Genomic DNA, 24,168 nt, shown 5'->3' on the forward strand with positions numbered 1-24,168 from the left:
TAATCTGCATGCACCACCCTGTGTCACACACCCTCAATCTCACTGCCAGGGATACTGAAGTTGAGCCATGGCAGATGAAAACTACAGTAGGAGTCTCTAAAGGGAGAGAGAGGGAGTAAAGGAGAAAGGGGAAGGAAAAGAGATGGAGAAATAGGGAGAAAAAAAAGGAGGAGATAAAAGGAGAAGATCAGCATCTGGATTGGACTTCTTAATGATATACATACATTTACTATTTTGTTCTGGGTACTGTAACTGTGTAAAGGTGACTTCTTGGTCATCTGTATAAATCAATAGTGGGGAGAGATGAACCAACATAAAGCAAAACATGCCACAGGGTGTGACAGACTGTAAAATCCAATGAAGCAATACCATTAGGATTGAGCAAGGTTGAAATGGAGAAAAAGCTTTAATGTTTAATTTGAGAGCTTCCATATAGCAGTGACTTGAGATATAATCCAAAGCATAAGTTCAATTTCAATATGAAGTTAATAATTTGAAAATCTTTAGCTTTCAGTTTTTATTTTATTTTGGTAGGTTTTGCATATTTGATCATTGTAATTGGGGTGGGGCTGTGTGGCAATATTATTCCAAAAAAAAAAGGCTGATTTGGCTTCAGGTACAACCAAATACATTGCAGACAGCTCAGAAAGGGTAAAATTCAATATAAGTACAAAAAGTCTCTTATAACACCTATCAGACCAAAAATATATGGAGAATCTAGTTCAATGATGACAGTTTGAAGTCATCTAGAATCTTTGGAATGCTAAGAGAAGCAACAGAAATGCCCATACAGAAAGCCAATCTGGGGCAAAAAGACATTTTTTTTCTTAAAATCACATAATTCCTAGTTGGCACAAATGTACTAGTTGGCTAGAGAACAATAGGAACTATTTGGTTATGTTCTTCGGCATCGACTCATAATCCTTTAATTAGAGCAAATCTTTCAAAAGGAAGCATAATTTATCATTGCCAAAGGAAGTAGTGGAAAATTCAAATATCTGTGTGTGCATATGCAAAGACATATATCTCACATGTTTCTCCCTCCTCTACCCTGGTGCTCTCCCATTACCCTCCCCCCCCCCCCGACATATAAACAATGTAGGATCCATGGTCTTAAAAAATAATCTTGCTTCAGAGAGAAATGATTTGGATCGTTTTTCAAGTTCTTCTGGAAATTTTTATAGTTGGGAAAAATGTGATGAGAGGGCGAGACCCAGCAATCCATGGGCATGTTAAAAGATGTGAACAAATCATCTTGGGTAAACTCTGCTCTGACTTCAGGCCAAGGATTTTTTCTTTCTTTGTGGTTTTTGTTTTTCCATAAGGCTACACTAAAGGTATTATGACATTCAAATGATATGAAAGTCCAAGTAAGGAAACCTTTATTCAAGGCTTTTCTTCTTCTTCTTTTTCCTCTTCTCTGATGTCTGATCTTGGGCAGATCCCATAACCATTTCCTCTTGCTTTTTCTTTTTTTTCTTTTTCAGTTCTCTGGCAGAGATCCCTATACTAGGCTCTTGCTCATCACAAATTGGTCTCTCCTGGGAAGAAGTATCCAAACACCGCTCATAATCAGGGTCTCTAACCTGGTTCTCAAGAAGGGTCTTTTTCTTTGGCTTATGGTCAGCATGCCATGTGTCCTCCTCCTCCAGACTCTCCTTTTTAGGATGCTTGGCCTTGGGCTTGTTCCAGTCCTCAGCTTTTTTCCTTTTCTTTTTTTCTTTCTTATGTTTAGTCTTTTTTTCTTCAAAAGGCTTGGTTTCCACAAAAGTCATATGTATGGCTGCTGATTTGTTCTTTAGCTCCAACATTCTTTTAGCAAAATATTCCTGTACAGTGAGGTTACTGGTCACTGTGGGAGTGTCTTTTTCCTCACTTGCAGCACTTGGACTATGATCTTCCTAGAAAATGAGGAAAAATGGTTTTAAAAAATTATTTTAAAAATGAAAGAAAATCAAGGAAATACTTTTGATAAATTTCCAGATAGTCTAGTTTCTCCCAACTTAACTGCAAGACCCTGCCTACAGTCATCCTACATTTGGGTTTTCAGAAAAATTAGGGTAAGACACTTTTTCCTGGCATTTTTTTTTCTATTTATCTAAACCTTAGATATTCAGACCTTTGGAGTATAGAAAAGTAAAAGTTAAAATGAGGAAACAAGTAGTGTTTAACTAACAACAGCTTGTGTTTCAAAAAGTTGATTTGTAAATCATTTATTTGGAACTCAAGAACACTGGTAACACTCCAGTCCAAACTCCCAAACCCTAGCTACAGCAGCCCTATTTCAAGAATAATGGGAACACTTTTCACTCTGTAGTGAACTCTCCCCTTACCCAGTTTTTCTCTTTGTTTGTTTGTTTGTATGTATGTATACACACATATATACATATGTGATATCATATGACACTAGCAAGTCAGGAGCTCATAACTCAGAGGAAAAAAATATTCATCTTTATACTGATAATCTATGAAATATATGCTTTGATATGAAATGTGTTCATATACTCAGAAGATTTAGAGGATAGAGAAAACTGAATTAAATTGAAATATATAAAAGCAAGAGAGGATCACATAGGGGTTTTGGCCATTTTGTGATAAAGTAATGAAAATGTGTCAAGGAGGAAGAAATTTTTAAAACATGAAATCAACAATAAAATGGAGGTCTAGGGAGTACTGTTTATATAACAGACTTTAAAAAAGATAATCTGATAATAAATAATGCTAAGCTTATACTTTAAATCAGTGATTTTCAAAGTAGGTCCAGGAACCCATGGGGGTCCCCAAGACCCTTTCAATTTCTAATATAGCAAATATTAATAGATATAATCAACACAAACGAAAAGCTCTTTGGCATTCTTAATAATTTTTAAAAGTATAAAGGGGTTTTGAGACAAAAAAGTTAGATAATTAGTATTAGAAAATTACTCAATCCATTCTCTTGTCTTTTTATTTTCACAACACAGACTGATTATTTGGTTCTTTCAGAAAGCCAGGCATGGTGTCAGGAACACCTGAGTTCAAAACTGGTCTCAGACACTTACTAGGTATGTGACCCTAAGCAAGTAACTTAGTTTCTGTATGGCACAGTTTTTTCATCAGTAAAATGGGGAAAATGATAGCACCTACCTCCCAGGGTTGTTGTGAGGGTAAAATAAGACAATAATTATAAACTACTTATCATAGTACCTGCAAACAAAAACAACAACAAAAAAGAATAGGACCACAAAAAGAAAGCATGGCAACAGGGAAGATCAAGACACAAACTCAGAAGCCAAAAAATAAAAATAAAACAGCCACAAGTAAAGCTATGGATTGGATACAAGCCCAACAAGAATTCCTGGAAGAGCTAAAAAATTATTTTCAAAATCAACAGTGGTAGAGAAAAAAATTAGGTAAAGAAATGAGGGCGAAGGAAGAAAATTATGAAAAGACACTAAAAGATGCACCAAAAAATACTGAAGAAAACAATACCTTAAAAAATAGAACTGAAGAAATGGAAAAAGAAGTAAAAAACTTCACTGATGAAAATAATTCCCCGAATGGCAGAATTGGTCAAATGAAAAAAGAGGTACAAAGGCTTACTGAAGAAAATGATTCCTTAAAAATTAGAACTGAGCAAGTAGAAGCTAATGACTCCATGAGACATCAAGAAACAATAAAATAAAGTCAAAATAATTTTTTTAAAAACTAAGAAAATGTGAACTATCTCACCAGAAAAACAACTGACCAAGAAAATAGACCAAGGAGAGATAATTTAAGAATTATTAAGCAACTTGAAAACTATGATTAAAAAAAAAAAAAAGAATCTAGCCCTCACATTTCAAGAAATTATAAAGGAAACTGCCCCAATGTAAAAAAAAAAAAAACAGAGGATAAAACAGAAACTGAAAGAATTTACTGATTACCACCTGAGAGAGATCCCAAAATGAAAAAAAAAAAAAACTCCAGGGAATATTAAAGCCAAATTCCAGAGCTCTTGGTCAAAGAAAAAATACTTCAAGCAGCCAGAAAGAAGCCATTCAAATATCATGGAGCCATTCAGGATCACACAAGAAGTAACAGCTACCATAATACCCAGAGTATAATCCTTCAAGGGGAAAAAAATAGATATTTAATGAAGGAGAAGACTTTCAAGTATTCCTGATGAAAAGACCAGAACTCAATAGAAAATCTGACTTTTAAATATAAGATTCAAGAAAAGCAAAAAAGTTAAAACATGAACAAGAAAGCATAAGGGACTCAGTAAGGTTAAGCTCTTTACTATTCTATATGAGAAGATTAAACATAACTTGTAAGAATTTTATCATCATTGGGGTGGTTAGAAAGATTCTACATAGAAAGAGGGCAGCAAAGTGTTATTTAGCAAAGCAAAATTATGTTGGGATGATGATGGTGTGTGTGTGTGTGTGTGTGTTTAAAGGATAGGTGAGAAAGCGGGATATCCTTGGCGAAGGGGTATAGGAAAGGAAGAATGGGGAAAATTATCTCAAAAGAAGTATGCAAGGAAGAGTTTGTACAGTGAAGGGGAAGGGGGGGGATGGGCAACGCTTGAACCTCATTCTCACTGGAATTGGTTTAAAGAGGGAAAATATATATACACATACATTTTATATATGCACACACATTTCATACACACACACACACAGGCATATACTCAATTGGAAATAGAAATCTATCTTACACAAGAGAGAAGTAGGAAAGAAATAAAAGAAAGGGGGAAAGGGAAGGTAATAAAAGACAGTGGATAAAAGAAGGCAGTTGTTAGAAGCAAAACAGACCTTTTGAGGAGGAATAGGATAAAAAAACAAAAGGAAGAAGAAATAGAAGAAAATAGGATAGAGGGAAATGTATAGTTAGTAATCATAACTGTGAATGGGATGGAATCACTCATATAAAAATCAGCATAATGGATTGGAAATGAGAATCTAACAATATTTTGTTTATAAGAAACACACTTGAAACAGAGAGACAAGAGTTAAAATAAGGGGCTAGGGAAGAATTTGTTATGTTTTAGCTGATGTAAAAAAGGCAGGGGTAGCAATAACGATCTCAAACAAAGCAAAAACAAAAACAGTCTTAATTAAAAGGGATAAATAGGGAAACTATATCTTGCTAAAGACCATGACAGACAAAGTAGTAGTATCAGCACTAAATATAAATGTACCAAATGGCATAGCATTGAAATTCTTACAGGAAAAGTTGAATGAATTACAAAAGGAAATAAACAGTAAAAGTATATTAATGGTAGATTTCAACTTTCCCCTCTCAGAGCTAGGTGAATCTTACCATAAAATAAATAAGAAACAATTTAAAGAGATGAAAAGAATTTTAGAAAAGTTATACATGATAGACTTCTGGAGAAAACTGAATAGGGATATATCTTTTTTTCCCTCAGTTTTACATAGTGCCTTCACAAAAACTGACCACGTACAGGGCATAAAAACCTTACAATAAAATGCAGAACCTCTTTTCAGACCATAATGCAATAAATTCAATTCAATAAGGGGTCAATAAAATAAACAGTCAATAAAGACTCATGGAAGCATATATTAAAAGTTAATTGGGGGGTGGCTTAGTGGCGCAGTGAATAGAGCACCAGCCCTGGAGTCAGGAGGACCTGAGTTCAAATGTGGCTTCAGACACTTAACACAAAAACTAGCCATGTGACCCTGGGCAAGTCACTTAACCCCAATTGCCCTCCAAAAAGTGAAAAAAAAAAAGTTAATTGGAAACTAAATAATCTAATCCTAAAAAATGAGTGGGTCAAAGAACAAATCAAAGAAACAATCAACAATTTTACTAAAGAGGATGACAACAGAGACAACATTCCAAAATTTGTGGGATGCAGTCAAAGTAATACTTAGGGGAAAATTTATATCTCTGAACATGTATAGTAAAAAAAGAGAGAAAGAGAAGATCAAAGAAATGGGCATGCAATAACAATAACAAAAAAAGAGGAAAACAAAACTAGAAAAAGAACAATTTTAAAATCCTAATTAAACACCAATGCAGAAGTCCTAAATATAGAAGAGAGATTAGTAAAATTGAAAGTTTAAAAAACAAACACTGAAATAGAATTAGAAGCTGGTTTTATGAAAAAAAAATTGATAAATAACTGATTAATTAGATTTTATAAAAGAAAGAAGAAAACTAGCTAGAATAAAAAACAAAAAAGGTGAGTGTACCACTAATGAAGACAAAATTAAAGCAACTGTTAGGAGTTATTTTGCCTAATTACATGACAATTAAACTGAAAATCTAAGTGAAATGGATGGATATTTCTAAAAATAAAAACTGCTTAAGTCAATAGAAGAGGAATGGAATAATTAAATCACACTATCTTAGAAAAAGAAATTTGAACAAACCATAATTGAGCTCCCCAAGGAAAAATCCTCAGGACCAGTTAAATTCATAAATGAATTTTACCAAATATTTAGGGAAAAATTAATCCAAATACTATATAAACTATTTGAAAAAAAATAAAGGAGTCTTACTAAATTCCTTTTGTGATGCAAATATGATTTTTGATACCTAAACCAGGGAGAAGAAAAGCAGAAAAATAAAAATATAGGCCAATCTCCCTAATGAATATAAAGGAAAAAAATTTAAATAAAATAATAGCAATTAGGATGATAACAGTGATATATCATGAAGATCATACACTATGACCAGTGGGATTTATACCAGGAATGCAGGATTGGTTCAATATTAGGAAAACCGCTCAGTATAATTGATCATATCAATAACAAAACCAACACAAATCATGATTATCTCAAGAGGTACAGAAAAAGCCTTTGATAAAATACAACATCCATTCCTATTAAAAACACTAGAAAATAGAAATAAATGAAGCCTTTCTTAAAATGGTAAGTAGTATTTATCTAAAACCAAGAACAAGCATTATCTATACTAATGATAAAATGAAGGATTCCTAAGAAGATCAGTTCTCAGTGAAGCAAGGTATTAATTTTCACCAATATTATTCAATATTGTACTAGAAATGCTAGGTATAGCAATAAGACAAGAAAAAAATTGAATGACTAAAAATAGGCAATGAGGAAACAAAACTATTACTCTCTGCAAATAATATGATGGTATACTTAAGGGAACCCTAGAAAATCAACTAAAAAACCAGTTCAAACAAATTTAGCAAAGTTGTAGGATATAAAATAAACCCACATAAATCATCAGCATTTCTATATACTACCTACAAAGCCCAGAAGGAAGAGACAGAAAGAGAAATTCCATTTAAAATAAATGCAGACTATATAAAATACTTGGAAGTTTACCTGGACTACATGAGCACATTTACAAAACACTTTTCATACAAATAAAAGATCTAAACAAATGGAGAATATTAATTGCTTGTGCATAGGCTGAGCCAATATAATAAAAATGAAAATTTTTACCTAAATTAATATACTTGTTCAGTGCCATATCAGTTAAATTACTAAAGAATTATTTTATAGAGCTAGAAAAAAATAATCACAAAATTCATCTGGAAAAACAAAAGGTCAAGAAAATCAAGGGAATTAATTTTAAAAAATGTAATTGAAGGTGGTTTAGCAATATTTGATTTTAAACTATATACAAAACGGTAATCATCAAAACAATCTGGTATCGACTAAGAAATAAGGTGGAGGATCAATGGAATAGATTAGATACACAACACACAAAAGTAAAGGACTATAGTAATCCAGTGTTTGATAAACCCAAAGGTCCAAGCTATTGGAGTAAGAACTAACTACAACAAAAAGTGCTGAGAGAACTGGAAAACAGTTTGGTAGAAACTAGGCATAGGCCAATAACTCACACTGTATATACCAAGATAAAAATGGTTAAATGATTTAAAAATAAAGGGTGATATCATAAATAAATTAGGGGAGTGCGGAAAAATATACCTGTCAAATGTATGGATAAGGGAAGAGTTTATGACAAAACAAGAGATAGAGAGGATTATGGGAAGTAAATGGATAATTCTGATTACATGAAACTAAAAAGCTTAAACACAAACAAAATTAACATAGTCTAAATAAGAAGGAAAACAGGAAATGGGGAAAAATTTCACAGCAAGTTTCTCTAATAAAGGCTTCATTTCTCAAATGTTTAGAGAACTAAGCCAAGTAAGGAGCTGCTCTCCAGCTGATAAATGGCCAAAAATATGAACAAGCAGTTTTCAGATGAAGAAATTAAAGCTATTAATGGTCACATGAAAACATGCTCCAAATTATTACTGATTTGAGAAATGAAAATTTAAACAGCTCTGAGATCCCACCTCATACCTATCAGATTGTCTAACATGAAAGAAAATGAAAATGATAAATGCTAGAGGGGATGTGGAATAATTGTGACCCCATTAAAATTTTTAAAAAGTTGGTGGAATTGTGAACTGGTCCAATCATTCTAAAGAACAATTTGGAACTCTGCCCAAAGCACTGTGAAACTATGCATACCCTTTAACCTAGAAATACTACTACTGGGTCTGTGTTCCAAAGAGATCAAAGAAAAGGGAAAATACAAAGTACAAAAATATTCATAGTGGATCTTTTTGTGGTGACTAAGAATTGGAAATCAAGGGGATACCTATCAACTGTGGAATGGCTGAATAAGTCATGGTATATAACTGTGAAGGAACAGTATTATGCTGTAAGAAAAGATGAATGGGATGCTCTCAGAAAAACCTGGGAAGGCTTACATGAAAACATGCAGAGTGAAGTGAGAAGAACCAGGAGAATACTGTACACAGCAACAGCAGTGTTGTAAGAATGATCAACTGTGAAAGATTTAACTACTTTAATGAAGACAATGACCTAAGACATTTCCAAAGGACCCATTATGAAAAATAATATTCACTGCCAGAGAAAGAAGAGATGAATTCTGAATGCAGACATAAGCATCTATTCTTTACTTTCTCTATTTTTGGGTTCTGTTTTCTTTTGCAACATGGCTAATATGAAAATATATCTTGTATGATATCATATGTATAACATATCAAACTGATTGCCTTCTGAAGGGGGACGAGAATTTGGAACTCAAAATGTTAAAAAAATAAATTTTTATAAGTATTTAGAAATATTTAATAAAACATATAAAAATATATTAAAAATAAAATGAGTGACCTTCCCCTCCCTCCAAAGAGAAACTGCATTTTCTTAGTTTATATTTTGCTTTAACTTAAGCAAGAAATCAACACATACAAATTGCACCCGGTAATTTTCTGAAAAGACTGAAATGCAACAAAATTATATCAGTGGAATGAAAATACTGCATACTCCAAAAGTTAATGCCACGTTCATAACAACCGTGTACATCAGAATGGATGTGTTTTTTACTCTTTTAAGGCTATGTTGTTAACTAAATGCCAATTTATATTGGGTCATGAAGACAGAGTACACAGGATAATAAATTAACTGAACCCATAAGAGAAAACTTCATTTGTCTTTCTTAACCAATTTTCAAGTTTTTATTCCAAGGCCATTAACAAATACCAAAATAAAAAATAAATCCTGGGGAACTTAAATCAGGCCATTTTTTTCTTTTTTAAAGGATGAAAAAGTTCCAGAACTTTATCAGAATGACAAATCTGTTCTCTTGATATAACTCAAGAAAGTTTTTTCCTTTTCCACAACTCATTTAAGACATCCACAAAACTTAAGGTGGTCCATTTAGGTAAAACAGGTCTTATTAAATGTTTGCTGTTGTAAATGGGCCACCTCTAGCAGGAATGCATTAATGTACTGAACACTCTAACATTAGTTATTTTACGTCACCTCTTAACTCACTCTTCACTCGCTTTTTCCTTTTGTGAATTCTAGTTCTAAAAGGCTTAATTACTGGAACCAAATGTAGGTATTAATGAAAGTCTTTAAAAAATATCAGGAAAAACAATGTTATTTTTGATTCACTTGATGAGTTTGGAGGACTTCCATGACCACATAAAACACTGCCAGTGACCAATTTCTAAAATGATAAGGATTTTAATAATCATGGGCCACTACACAACAAACTTAGCAGGGCATGGAGACAGGAGAGGGAAGTACTGGCACCCAAATCCTGTTCATCTTGGGAAAAATTTGTACAAAGCAATAAATCACTGGGATGGGCTATTTAATGCCAGCTCTGGCCACTTTTACTTTACTTTACTGTGCCTATTTAAATATCTCCGGAAAAAAGGAGGACTCTAAAGGCAGGATGAATGCCCAAGCAGCATTTTGTGGTTATGTTCATTGTCTGTAAATGTAAACAGCTTTACCCTAGGAACTGGAGCAATACCAGGCTTTCTGCTATAATTTCTATCCTTGTATTTAAGGCCATAGAGCCATGTAAAACACTCATCTCTTCCAAGTGAGTAAAGGATATTTGGAGTCTGGGACCTAGGTTAAAGCCCCACCTATTTCCATGCAGTGTGAACAAGGGACAAATTACCTAACCTTCCTGAGCTTTAGTTTCTTCATCTGTAAAATGGAGATAACACCTACAGTATCCATCTTAGAAAGTTTCTGTGTGGATAAGTTACCAAAGTTCTCTTAACTGACAAATCTAATTATACTCTTCTCTCCAGGTTTTCATATTTTTCTCTACTAGCTGCCATCCTACCAGATGACTCCTTAGTCTTTTGCTAGATCTTAATCCATGACACATCCAAAAACTGTGGGTTAATTTTACTAAGGCTCTGGGACCTCTTTTTTTTTTTTCCCTATATGAGCACTTGAGTGACTTCATTGGCTTCCATTATCATTGATGATTTCCAGATCTATGTTTAGCCCTAGTTTCTCTCTCCTGAGCTCTGATCTAGTATCATGACTTATTTAATGGAAATTTTAAACTAAGTGTGATCAACCCTTCATGCTCACTCATCCCAAATATTCCAATCAGTTACAAATATTTTCTTTTCTACCGTCACATCCCTCTTATATGACCCCTTCTCTCCACATATAGTTATATCACATTACTGAAAGCCTTTATCACCTCTACCCCAGAACACTGCAATAATCTATTAACTGGCTTCCCTGACTCATCACTCCCTACTCTATCCTATTCTCCACATAGCTGTCAAAGTGATTTTCCTAAAACACAGGTCTGACCATGTTACCCATCATCTCACTCAATAAACTTGAGTGGTTTCCCATCATCTTTATAATTAAGTACCAATTCTTCAGTGTAGCTCTTCATAACCTGACTCCTTCCTATCTTTCCAAAGTTCTTATACATTCCATCTTTTGACATATACTTTACTATTTACCCACACCAGCTTATCTGTTTCATACATGCTGATCCATTTCATATTTCATTTCATTTCAAATATCATTTCATACATGCTGATCCATTTTCCACCTCCATGACCTTGTACTGGCTATCTTCCCATGCTTAGAATGAACCCCCTCCTCACTGCTACTTTCTAGAAGTCCTAGTTTCCTTCAATATTTAAGCTCAAGAACTACATTCTGAAGGAAGCCTTTTCTGGTTTCTCCCAGTCCCTAGAGCCTTCCTCTCTTGTATATACCTTAGAATGTAAGCTTGTTGGGGGCAGAGGCCATTTTGTTTTTAACTTTGTATCTCCAGCACAGTATACACTTAATAAATGTTTATGGATTGATTAGAAGGCATAGTCACAATGGTGGAATAGAAAGAGGTAACATAGCTGAGCTCCCCTCCATAAAATTCCTCCAAGCTTATGGAGAAACTGTACCAGACTAATCCTGATGGCAAAATCTAGAAAAATTCAGAGTAAGTAATTTTTCCAGCTCAGTTCAACAGAGGAAAAGAGGCCTGTGGATACTAGGGCTAGAGGACTGGGACAGAAACATACCACACAGAGTACTCTAGTGCCCAGTCTGAGGCTGTGTACCCTGAGAAGAAGAGTCCCAGGCATATTCTGGAACACTAACCAAGCCCTAAGACAGGGACAGGTTCTAAGTGTTATCTTTGTTGTTCAATCCCCAATTTTGGGTCACAGATCCAGGATGGTCTGAGAAGAGGACATGGACATAGGAGTGGTGTTTTCCAGGCAGGGAGACCCTGGGTTTTGTACCAAGAAAGCAGTTCAGAAACAAGCAGCAACTGTGTGGTTCAGACCCCAGGTGCAGCAGCCTATAGATGAGTAACCAGGGAATCGACAATTGTATCACTCAGAACCAGCAGAGCTTTCCAGTTGTCTGACAGGAACTGAATCCAGCAACATCTGCTAGTTGCTCAGACTGAAACTTAGGTCAGGAACCTGCAGAACTTGGACCAATGGGGCAGCAGACTGTGCCCTGGGTCAGGTCCCCAGCCTGCTCCCAAGATCCTGAAAATGAAATTACCCTTAAGACACCAAGAAAGTAGGACCATGCTAGAGAGACCTTCCCTCCAGAAGTGCAGCAGAGCTCAGTATTAACACTGACTCTGAAGTCAGGAAGTAGGCTAGAAGAATGAGCAAACAAACATAAAGAATTCCAACATAGAGCTCTTATACAAACTCAAGAATTCCTGGAAGAGATGAAGCAAGAACTTTAAAAAAAAGCACCAAAGAATTAAAAGAATTAAAAATATACTTATATAGAAAAAAAAATTAAGCTATCTCATAGCAAAGACAACTGACCTGGCAAAATAGACTGAGGAGAAAAAGTTAAGAATTTTGGGGCTATCTGAATGTTATGAGGAGAATATCTGAATGTTATGTTAGGGAGCCTAGACATAAAATTTCAAGAAATCTTAAAAGAAAACAGCTACAATCTCAGAACCACAGGGCAAAATGGAAACAGAAAAATGTCTACTGATTATCTTCTGAAAGAAACCCCAAAATGAAACTCCCAGGAACATTATAGCCAAAATTCAATCTGCAGGTTAAAAAAAAAAAAGAGTACAAGTAGCCAGAAAAAAATAATTGAAGTGGTGAGGAGCCATAGTCAGGATCACACATAATTTAGCAGCTACTTTAGAATACAAGAATCCAGAAGGCAAAGGATATATTGGCTTCCAGCCAAGAATAAACATAACCAGTAAGACCGAGTATGATGCCACAGGGGAAAATAACAGATCATTAATGAAACAGAGAATTTTCTTTTCTTTTCTTTTTTTAAAGCAATTGGGGTTAAGTAACTTGCTCAAGGTTACATGGCCAGTTATTTTGTGTGGGTGTTAAGTATCTGAGGCTGGAACTGATGATCCTAGGTCTCCTGACTCCGGGGCCAGCGCTCTTACTCACTGCACCATCTGGCCGCCCCAGAAATAGAGAATTTTCAAGCATTATTCATAAAAGGATGGGGATTTAGTAGAAAGTTAGAGGTGTAAATAAAGGAATCAAGAGAAATATAAAAATGTAAATGTGAATACACATTGATAAAGGACTAACCAAACAACTATCCTAAAGGATTGCTGTAAGGATCCAATGTATTAAACACTTAGCACAATGCTTGGATCTGGCAGGCTCTTAATAAACGTTTGCTGAATTGAACTGAAAACAAGGACAAACTCCTTACTTTCTGATATAGGGAAATGGTTTCCCTTTGAACCCTAGCATTTATCAGGGATCACAGAGTTTAATTAGAAGGTCTCTGAATGGTTCTGTTAGGTCCTAATGATCTTAAAAGAAGAATGAAAAGAGAGGGGAAGAGAAATGGGGGTGGGGAGAAGGTTAGAGAAAACTATGTAATCAGGGTGAGAAAGTATAATATCTATAGGAAGGAAGAGGAGTAGGGGAGAGAGATAGTAGAACCTCACTCTCATCTGAAGTGGTTAAAGGAGGGAAGACTACAAATACACACACACACATGAACTGAATATAGAAATACATTTCACTCAACAGGTAAATTAGGAGGGAAAGAGGCAAAGTGGGGAGAAAGAATTAAAAGAAGGAGAGGCTAAGGGAAAGATTAGTCCTAAGTAAAACAAAGTCTTTGTTGTTCAGGTGTGCAGGACTCCTCATGACCCCATGGGCTATAGCATTCCAAACCCTTCTGACCTTCACTATCTCCCAAAATATGTCCAAGTTCATGTTCATTGTTTCCATAACATTATCTATCTATCTCTTCCTCTGCTGTGTCCTTCAATCTTTCCCAACATCAGGGTCTTTTTCAATGAATCCTATCAATCACAATGTGTCCAAAGCAGTGAAGCTTCAGCTTCAGTATTTGATCTTCTAGGGATGAATTAATTTCTTTAAGTACTGACTGATTTGCTCTCCTTGATGAGGGATTCTCAAAAGTCTTCTCTAGTATCACAATTCGAAAGCATAGATTCTGTGACACTCAGCTTTCCTTACACTCCAACTCTCACAGCCATACGTTGTTAGTGGAAAAACCATACCTTTGACTATACTGACCTTTGTCATCAAGATGATGTCTCTGTTTTTTAGTATTCTCTTCAGATATGCCATATCTTTCCTTCCAAAGAGCAAGTGTCTTTTAATTTCATGGCTGTAGTCATTGTCTGAAGTGATTTTTGAGCCTAAGAATATGAAATCTGTCACTACTTCCATTTCTTCTCTCTCTATTTGCTAGAAAGTAATGTGACCAGTTGCTGAGAACTTTGCACTTAAAAAATTTAATTATTAAAATTAAAAAATTTAAGCTTCAAGTCTGTTTTTGCACTCTCCTCTTGTACCCTCATCAAGAGGCTTCTTAATTGTTCACTTTCTGCCATCTGAGTGGTATCATCTGAAATTGTTAATATTTCTCCTGGCAGTCTTAATTCTGGCTTCTGATTGGTCCAGCTGGCATTTTGCAGAATGTATTCTGAATATAAGTTAAATAAATGAAGTGACCATATACATGCCTTATTGCAATCCTTTTCAAATCTTAAACCAATCAGCTGCTCCATGTTTGGTTCTACCTAACTATTGCTTCTTGGATCATATACAGGTTCCTCAGAATATAAGTAAGATGATCTGGTCACATTCCATCTTGCCACATGTGATCCATACAGTAAAGGTTTTAGGGTAGTCAATGAAGCAGATGTAGATTTTTTCTGGAACTCCCTTGCTTTCTCCAGAATCTAGGTGAATGTTGGCAATTTGGTCTCTAGTTCTTCTGCCTCTTCAAAAACCAGCCTGCCCTTCTTGGTTAACATACTAAAACACAGCAGTTCAGGAGGGGAAAACAAAGTCCAAGGGTATACAAAAATATTTATAGCTTTTTTTGAACTGGCAAAGAATTGCAATCTAAGGGGATGTCATAAATTGGGGAACAGACGAACAAGCTATATAGTATATAAATGTGATGAAATACTATTGTGCTATAAGAAATGGTGAAGGGATGGTTTCAGAGAAACCTGGGAAGACTTGTATGAATTGATGTAGAGTGAAATGAACAGAATATAAGTTCATCTGCAAAATATATCAAAGGATGATGAAGGAAGATTATGAGCAGTGTCATCTAAGCAAAAGCAAAAAAAAAAGAGGGAAATGATTTGAAACCTAAGTTAGATGATACCAAAATTCTCCGATTTGTTTTATAGGTGTAGACCATGTACAAGTGTAGAAATGGAAGGATATAAGATGAAATTGATTTTCCAGTGTTTCCATGGTGATATACTCTCACTAATAGTGGAACTTCCATATTTGGACTCCAACATCTCAGTGCCCAATGCTACGTGACAAAGTAGAAAAATTATATGAATCCTATTCTCTTCTCCCTCTATACTATTTCTTTTGTTGATATCTTCAGCACCCATGGATTAAATCTCTCTCCTCCAGTCTAGAACCTACAACTGCCTATTGGTTATCTCAAACTAGAAGTCCCATGTTGTTCAATCATTTCAGCTGTGTCCACCTCTTTGTGATCCCATTTGGGGTTTTCATGGCAAAGATACTGGTATGGTTTGCCACTTCCTTCTTAGCTTATTTATAAGAAACAGGCAAGGGGTGGCCAGGTAGCACAGCAAGTAAGAGCACCGGCTCCAGTGTTGAGAAGACCTGGAGATCGAATCCCGGGCTCAGACATTTAGCACCCACCCAGAAACACCTGGCAGTGTAACCTTGAGCAAGTTACTTAACCCCAATTGCTTAGGGGCGGCCAGGTGGCTTAGTGAGTAAGAGCACTGGCTCCAGTGTCGGGATGACCTGGATCAAATCCGGGTTCAGATACTCAGCACCACACCCAGAAATAACTGGCCGTGTAACCTTGAGCAAGTTACTTAACCCCGATTGCTTTAAAAAAAAAAAAAGAAACAGGCAAACCAGGTTAAGTGGCTTAACCATAGCCCAGATTTGAACTCTGGAAGGTGAATCTTCCTGACTTCAGGTCTGGCACTCAAGAAGCTCATGATCTAATGGAGGAGGCAACATACAAACAAATGTGTGCCAACAATCTATATACAAGAGAAACTGGAAATAATCAAAAGAGAAAAGGCTCTAGAATTAAAGGGGATTTATAAAGTTTTCCTGTAGAAAGTGAAATTTTAAATAGAATTTGAAGGAAGACAGTAGGAAAAGATGAAGATGGAGAACAAAAAATGCCTAGAGTTGGAAGATGGAATCTCTTATTCAAGGAAGAGCAAAGAGGGCAATGTCACTGGATCACACATATTGCTGAGCTACTGAATTAAGTTATTCCCTCACTAACTTTACAACAAATTACAAAATTAATCTGAAAACGTATCAAAATTAATAACTATATAAAATGGTAAACTTTGTATTTTCTAAACATGAAACCTACATTAGGGAGGCAAGGGCTGACCGTAGAGAGACTGCGAATCAGGAAAAAGCCAAGCTGTCCAAGATAACTTCTAATGACAGAGGTAGAACTAGAAACTAGGTCTTCTTTCAGGACATTTTGCTCTCAACCACAGTCCCTGCTTTCCAATTCTCTTTATTCTCTGAAGCTTTTCTATGAGCTCACGAAGAGACCTAGACCTAGAGCCAAAAGACCTAGATCTAGCCACTACCTTGGCTGTGGCCTTGGGGGAAGTCACTCAACCTATTTGGGTCTTGTTAGTTTCACAGGGATTGTACAATATGCTCCCTAAAGTCCCTTCTAGTGATTCTGTGATCTACTGAGTTATAAATATAAACATCTAACAAGAATGAACGTTTTGTTAAAAAGGGCAACAAAAATCAAGTCTTCCTATCTAGTGATTTAAATCAAATATACTCTATTTTCCTTTCGGCTTATTTCCCTTTCAAAGCTAACAAGGAGTTCTAAGGCATGACCTTGACTTTAATGCCAACCAAGCTAATCAGCCCAGACACTATCAATATAGATATGCACCACATGTTACAACATGTAATCACCAACTGTGCTTAAGATAAACAAATTAATTGTGTAACTCCTAACTTCTATCCTGGAAACCATAGTTTTGCTGTTTGTTTTTTTGGTAGCAGAAATGAAGACTAAGGCAACTGAGCTTTCTCGTCTTCACTGTCAGGGTAGATTATTCAGAAGCTTTTGTGCATACCAAGAAGAGATATAAGCAAAATCCGAAGTTAAGCAATATTATTAGAGAACTCAGATCCCAGGCAAAGATTCTATCTTCATGTTAATAGCACATTTGTGATGTGGATATGACAAATTCTTCTTGAAAAGGAACTTCCAATGTATCAGATCATTTTACAAACCTTTCTTCATTTAGCAGTCAATACAATTAACCAAGATATTGTGTCCTGAGTAAGGCATTTATGTGTGACAGCTAGCTGTATTTGAACACCCATACAATGCCAAATATTAAGTGACATTTTTTAAAAAAAGGTGGTGTTAACTTTTGAAGGTGTTAAATTTTTAGGAGGAGGGACAGGATAAAAGAGCTAAGGAGTCTTTTCTTTGGGAAATGGACGAACTTTGTTGCAATTGATAAGAGGGTCCCTCTTAAGCGGCAAGTACTTGTCTTACTAAATTCTGAAGGGCTGTTAACTAGTACTGTCTCTCAAATAGCACAGTAGGGTGGAGGTGACAAAGCTTTAGTAACCAGATAATTCAACAGAAAGAGAGCTAAAAAAACTCACAACAAATTTCCAGTTATCGATTTTCAGCAATTTTTGAAAATAACAAAGCATTAGACTCTAAGATTTTTAAACTCGGAAAAACATGTTTGACACTGGCCCTTGTGAGAAAAGCCAAGTACCTAAAATCTGATTAGGAGGAGGGCAATCTTACTTTCCACTGGACTAGCAAAGTTATGCCAAATTTTTTACAGAAAGATTGACACTAACATATTGCTGATTTTTTTTTTCCTGTCTAGTCAACAGCTCGACTTAGTACCCATTTAGAAAAGACAACATCAACATCTTTTAAAAGGATGGTTCATTATGGCAACAACTTCCCAAGTAACTAAGGCAAGGATTACTGACAACAGTCATGAAGCCTCAAGCAAGAAAGAAAGAAAAAAAGAGGAGCAGACTTTCTGCCTATTTGAAATGTCCTAAGGCTTGGAAAACTGCACTGACTCATAGAACAACAGCTCACAACACACTGGTCACTAAAAGATAAATGAGAGCCTTTCCATAAACAGAAATGATCTATAGAGCATTAATTGTTGGTTCCTTTCAATTAAGTCCAAAAATATTCCAATCTGGGTATGAATGTACAATTCTGCTCCAAAGGAGCAGAACAAATAAACTTTTTGGAATCCTAACTTTTCGGAATCCCTAGTTAGGGGAAGGACACAAAATGAGCTATCTAAGAATCACAACAGACTACAGTTGTATTGCTTGCCAGGAAATAAGACGTGCAGCATTTCCTTTGGCCCAAGGAGACCTGAGTACTTTGAAGCTTCCCTTTTGCCAGAAACACAGTGTGTAATTTATAGGGTCAAAAAAAAAAAAAAAACAATACCTCACAGGTACAAGGTAAATTAATTGGAGCTAGTGAAGAACTTGAGAGATCCTTTCATCCAACTTTTTCTCATTTTACAAGGCAGGAAATAGAGGCCCAAAATTAATAATAGTTTGCATTTATATAATCCTTTACAAGTTACCCAGCACTTTCCTCAAAATAACCCTGTAGAGAAGGGTAGTACAAATATACCCATTTTACAGAGGAAAAAAACTGTGGCTCAGGAGTTGACTTACTTCTTCAAGGTCCTAATTAAAAGGTCAAATTCAGACTGGAATCCTCAGCTTGTGACTGATAGTTTGATATTCCTTTCATTGCCTCTAGTAAATAAGCTGTCATCTACCAAACAAGGCAACTAGGTATCAGTGCTGGGCCAGGAGTCAGGAAGACGTGAGTTCAAACCCATGCTCAGACATGTACTTGATGGCTGTGTGACTCTGGGCAAGTCCTTTACCTTGTGTTTGCTTCACTTTTCTCATCTGTAAAATAAGGTTCATTATTATCTACCTTGTGGAGTTGCTTTGAGGATCAAATGAAATAATATTTGAGAAGCACTTAGCATAATTCCCAACACATAACAGATGCTTAATAAAGGCCTACTTCTCCATCCAAGGCTGACATATTTCAGTATTTTCACAACTAGAAACTTTTTAGAAAGTTAGCATAGTTAGCTGCAGGAAGGCTGGTCTGCATCTAAAGTAGATACAGATACTTTAAAAAGTGATTTAGTACATTAATGAAGCAACGTTATTTCTAAATTAAAAGTGATATTAATGTAAGCCAGTTTTTAAAATATAATAAATGTCTGGTAGTTGTAATTAAAAGTGAATGACCCTAAATAAACCTAGGTATTTATCTTTTGGAAGGGACAAAATAACAAAACCTATTAACCATGAAGACAATGAGTCAATGGACCCATATTATATATTAGTATTGCTAGAATAAACATCATTATAACTATAATTAAATTCTATAGTGAGCTGTTTTACACTGTGCTCATTTACTCAGCATCCTATCAGAATTAACGTTATAATGCTTTGATTTACAGACAAAAAATGTCTAACAAGCAAAGTTGAAGGGACTAAGGATTAATGACTGCTTATTGCTTAGCATTAGAAAGGGTCAGAATACCCTTTTTTCCTTGGCTTTTATAGTTGATTACAAGACAAAATAAGTCTTTGGCACTGCATATCTGGGTGCGAAAGAAGACAGAATACTGGGGAAAAGTGTTGGAAAGATGCTTTTTTTTCTGATTCATCAAAAGAACAAAAAAAAGTCACTTTTCCCCTCTGCCATTCCCTCTGTTCTAACCCAAAGGAGGATCCCCAGCTAGGAAGGATGGTACTTTAGGTGAATCATAAGCCCTTACAACCCTTTGCTTTACTTATCTCATATCCGTACAAAAGCTAATCTTTTCAGCTTAAGTCTCATTCCTGGGATTAATAAATGTGTTTTTAATTGAATGGGAAAACCTTAACTAAACAAAACAGCACTGTAATTCAGAACTTCTAGTTTTAATTTGGGGGCTTGCTGGTTTTGTTTTTAAATCTTCACTGATTTAGGAACATTCTGTATAACTTTCCATGGGTATAATAGCAGCTTTCAAAATGATAGTGACCTACTTTCTCCTCTCCTCCTAAGAAGCTCCAAAGCTTCATCTGAAGTCCTTACTGTCAGGAGATGGTCAGTTTATGTCTCCTATCCTAGGACAGGAAAAGGATGCACTCTCGGCACCATATGCTTCAGAGAGATAAGACCAGAGATTTCTGTCCTCTGTACCTTATCAGCTTTTCCTGCTACTCTCCAGAGCAGAGACAGTATCAGGGCTGGCAATAAACTAATATAGCTCAAGAGGGGGTTCTGTGTTTATGTGGGTTAGAGTTGGGGGAGAGGACAGTTAGAAGGAAGAAAAGGGAAAGGGCTCTAATATCTTCTAATAGTCTGTTCCAAATGAAATAAACTTAAAAAAACACCCATCAAGTGTTCTGAGCATTTTATTTGTTAAGACAGCAACAAGATTTCTATGGTAACTTCCTTTTGGGGGCAGGAATGACCTGTTAATTCTCTAGCTATGAGCCACATACTTCAATGCTTTGTGCTGCCATCCTCTGGACATGTAGTGAAGGACCAGATGTGCTATCAAATCCCTTGAAAGGCTGCTAAACAAAAAGGGAGGAGAGTGAATATTTTTTCTCTTTGGGATTTAATTTCAATCATCATTTTCAGTCTCTACTGATCCTAGAGGGAGGGCATAGTTCTGGGGGTTGGGGTACCATCAAATTAATGAGGAGTCTGGCCTGTACTTGGGTTCTGTTTTTAAGACAAGATCATCCAAAGCATTTCAGTTGATGAAACAACAAAATGACTCAACTGGAAGGTAGTTTCAACTAAAAGATGGTCCCATGACTACAGAGAATATTTGATTTACTTACGAGAACCATTTTCATATAGCTTCAAGTATTTTAAAAACATTTATCCATATACAAATATTCCTATGTAATTACAAATTTGATATAAAGTACATGAGATAGAACTTAAAATGATCATGTTGGACTAAAATAAAATGAATTAGACAGATAATATTAAAAAGTCATAGTGGGATGTGTTTTCATGATCATTATATTATGTTTGCTAATATACTGTAGCCCAAAGACACCTGCATACCATGCCCTTGTTTAGCTGCAATTCTGATATATTACACAATTTCCAGATACTTCCAAATCATGCTAAGCTGCACTCTGGCAAACCTCTACCTCCTTCCGCTGGCCTGTGGACTCTGCCCGTGGACTCTCATAGGTGCATTTCCACCCGATCTTACCAGAAACCAGAATTACCATACCACTTACTTCTTAGCTGTTTCCAAACCATACCAGTACACATCTATTCATCCTACCTTCCTTCAACTCGCTTTCCCCTTTATTTGTTGTCTTTCCTTATTAGAATATAAACTCCCTGAAGGCAAGAGCTGTTTTGTACTTGTTTCTACACTCCTGGCACTTGGCATGTAGTAAATGATTAATAAATGCATGTATTCATTCAAGACTGACATGATATCACTGAGGGACCAATGTTAAAAAGACAAGACTTTTGCAGCAGGGGTCATCTTAGGATCAGTGAAGGAGATCCATAATTTCTTTAAAAGTAGCCTAGGCAAGATGATTCCTAAGTTCAGTAAAGTCAGTCAGCTATTAAGCACCTCAGTACCTACGATGCGCCAGGTGTCGTGCTAAGCGCTGAGGACACAAAGAGAAGCAAAAGGTAGCTCTTGTTTTCCAGGAGCTCTGTTTAACAGGGAAACAAGATGCAAGTGACTGTGCAGAAACCAGGCACAGGATAAATTGGAAATAATGAACAGAGAGGAGAGCAGCAAGCTACGAAATAAAATCAACAGCATTTTTATATAGCAATGACAAGATCAAGGGCAAAATAGAAAGGGAGATCCCATTCAAAATAACCACCCCGAAAAAAGCCCCAACAAACTGGGAGGCAATTTATCAAAGCAGATACTCATATTGCTATAACTATAAAATTCTCCTAAAATGAAGAACTTAAACAACTGAGGAGATATGATATCACATTACCCACAATAATTTACAGATTTAATGCTATAACAAACTACCAAAGAGGTACGTTGCAAAGATAGATAACAAAATTCATTTGGGAAGAAAACATCTAGATTATAAAAGAAAACAAGGCAAAAAGTAGGAATTAATGGGGAATAGCTCCAGACTTCCAATTATATTATCAAGCAGTAATCATCAAAATCATGTTGGTTAAGAAGTGGAAAAGTAGATCAGTGGAAAAGGTAAGACAAGAAATAATCAGAAATTAGTTAACAAATAATAAGCTAGTGTTCAATAAACCTGAAAACATAAATTACCCTGGGAAAAAAAACCAATTTGACAAGAATTGCTGTTAGACAAAAGCATATGGGGGTGAATTCTTAACTAAAAATGAGAGAAAGGCAATTTGTCACCAAAGAGTAGATATTTAATTCTGATTACATCAAATTGAAAAGCTTTTGCAAGAAAAAAAATTAATGCAACTAGATAAGAATCAAAATGCTCAACTAAGAAAAAAGTCTTAAGGGTCTGATAGCCAAGACACAGAGGCAAATAGAAGAAATACATAAGATAAAGGTCATTTCCTCAATAGAAATAGAAAAGTGGTCAAAGGATCAAATCTTTTGAGAAGGATTAAAACTTATTAACAATTATATTAAAAAATCCAAATCATTAATAAGAGCGATGTAAATCAAAACTCTGAGGTTTAACTTACACCCAAAATTCAACAGACAATAAAAGATGGAAATAACCAAAATCTTGGAGGATTTGTGAAAAGGGAACATGTTAATAACTGTTAGTGGAGCCATGAATTGATCTAACAATTTTTTGGAAAGCAATTTGGAAATAGGCAAAAGAAGTAACTAAAATGTCTACATGCTTTGATACAGAAATTTATCCATAGGGAATCCATGATAAAAAGAAAGAACCCTACATATACCAAAATATTCATAGCAGCAATTTCTGTAGTAGCAAAGAACTAGAAAGAAGGTAGACATCAATCAGGGAATGTCAAACAAGTTGTGTACACAAATTTAATGGAATATTACTGTGCTACAAGAAATGATGAATACAAAGAATACAGACAAGTTTGTGATGATGCAGAGAAAATAGAACAAGGAAAATCATATATACAACAATACAGAAGTAAATAACAACTGAATGAAACTGAATGCTATGAAATTATAATGACCATAGAAGAAGCATGAGAATGTAACTCCATCTCTTAAAAAATACGTTTTTAGTGGTGGCCAGGTAGCACAGCGAGTAAGAGCACTGACTCCAGTGTCAGGATGACCTGGAGATCGAATCCCGGGCTCAGACACTTAGCACCCACCCAGAAATACCTGGCCGTGTAACCTTGAGCAAGTTACTTAACCCCAATTGCTTAGGGGCGGCCAGGTGGCTCAGGGAGTAAGAGCACCAGCTCCAGTGTCGGGATGACCTGGAGATCGAATCCTGGGCTCAGACACTCAGCACCACACCCAGAAAATAACTGGCCATGTAACCTTGAGCAAGTTACTTAACCCTGATTGCTTAAAAAAAAAAAATACGTTTTTATTGATAATTTCTGTTTCTTACATCATCATAGCATCTCATGGAAACCTCCCCAGCCTTCCCAGGGAGCCATCCCATAAAACAAGCAGCATATTTTAGAGAGGAAAAAAAAAGTCAGCAAACTGACCTATACACATTGAAAAAAATGTGAAATCATGCAGTGTACGACACCTGTGGACATCCCACCTCTATGTGAAGACATGGATAGAGGGTATCTTCTCTTTAGAGTCTAGTCTAACTCTTTAATAGAGTTGATCTTCATAATTTTGCTACATTTACCTTTGATTTTTTTGGACATCATT

At 35.7% G+C, this 24,168-nt stretch overlaps 1 protein-coding gene across 1 annotated transcript in view; it reads right to left on the bottom strand.

Annotated features, from left to right (window-relative positions):
- Positions 1 to 383: 383 nt before the first annotated feature.
- Positions 384 to 24,168, bottom strand: part of PINX1 (PIN2 (TERF1) interacting telomerase inhibitor 1) — a 107,419-nt gene continuing 83,634 nt past the window's right edge. Inside the window, exon 7 of the mRNA XM_069075659.1 lies at positions 384 to 1,901. Within this exon, the coding sequence (XP_068931760.1) occupies positions 1,383 to 1,901 (519 nt within the window). The 3' untranslated portion in view covers positions 384 to 1,382. The remainder of the gene's footprint in view (positions 1,902 to 24,168) is intronic.

This window comes from Petaurus breviceps, unplaced genomic scaffold, assembly GCF_028583685.1.
Source record: "Petaurus breviceps papuanus isolate PSGF00001 unplaced genomic scaffold, PetGlider_PUasm1.0 90919, whole genome shotgun sequence".
In the NCBI taxonomy this organism is placed as follows: domain Eukaryota; kingdom Metazoa; phylum Chordata; class Mammalia; order Diprotodontia; family Petauridae; genus Petaurus; species Petaurus breviceps.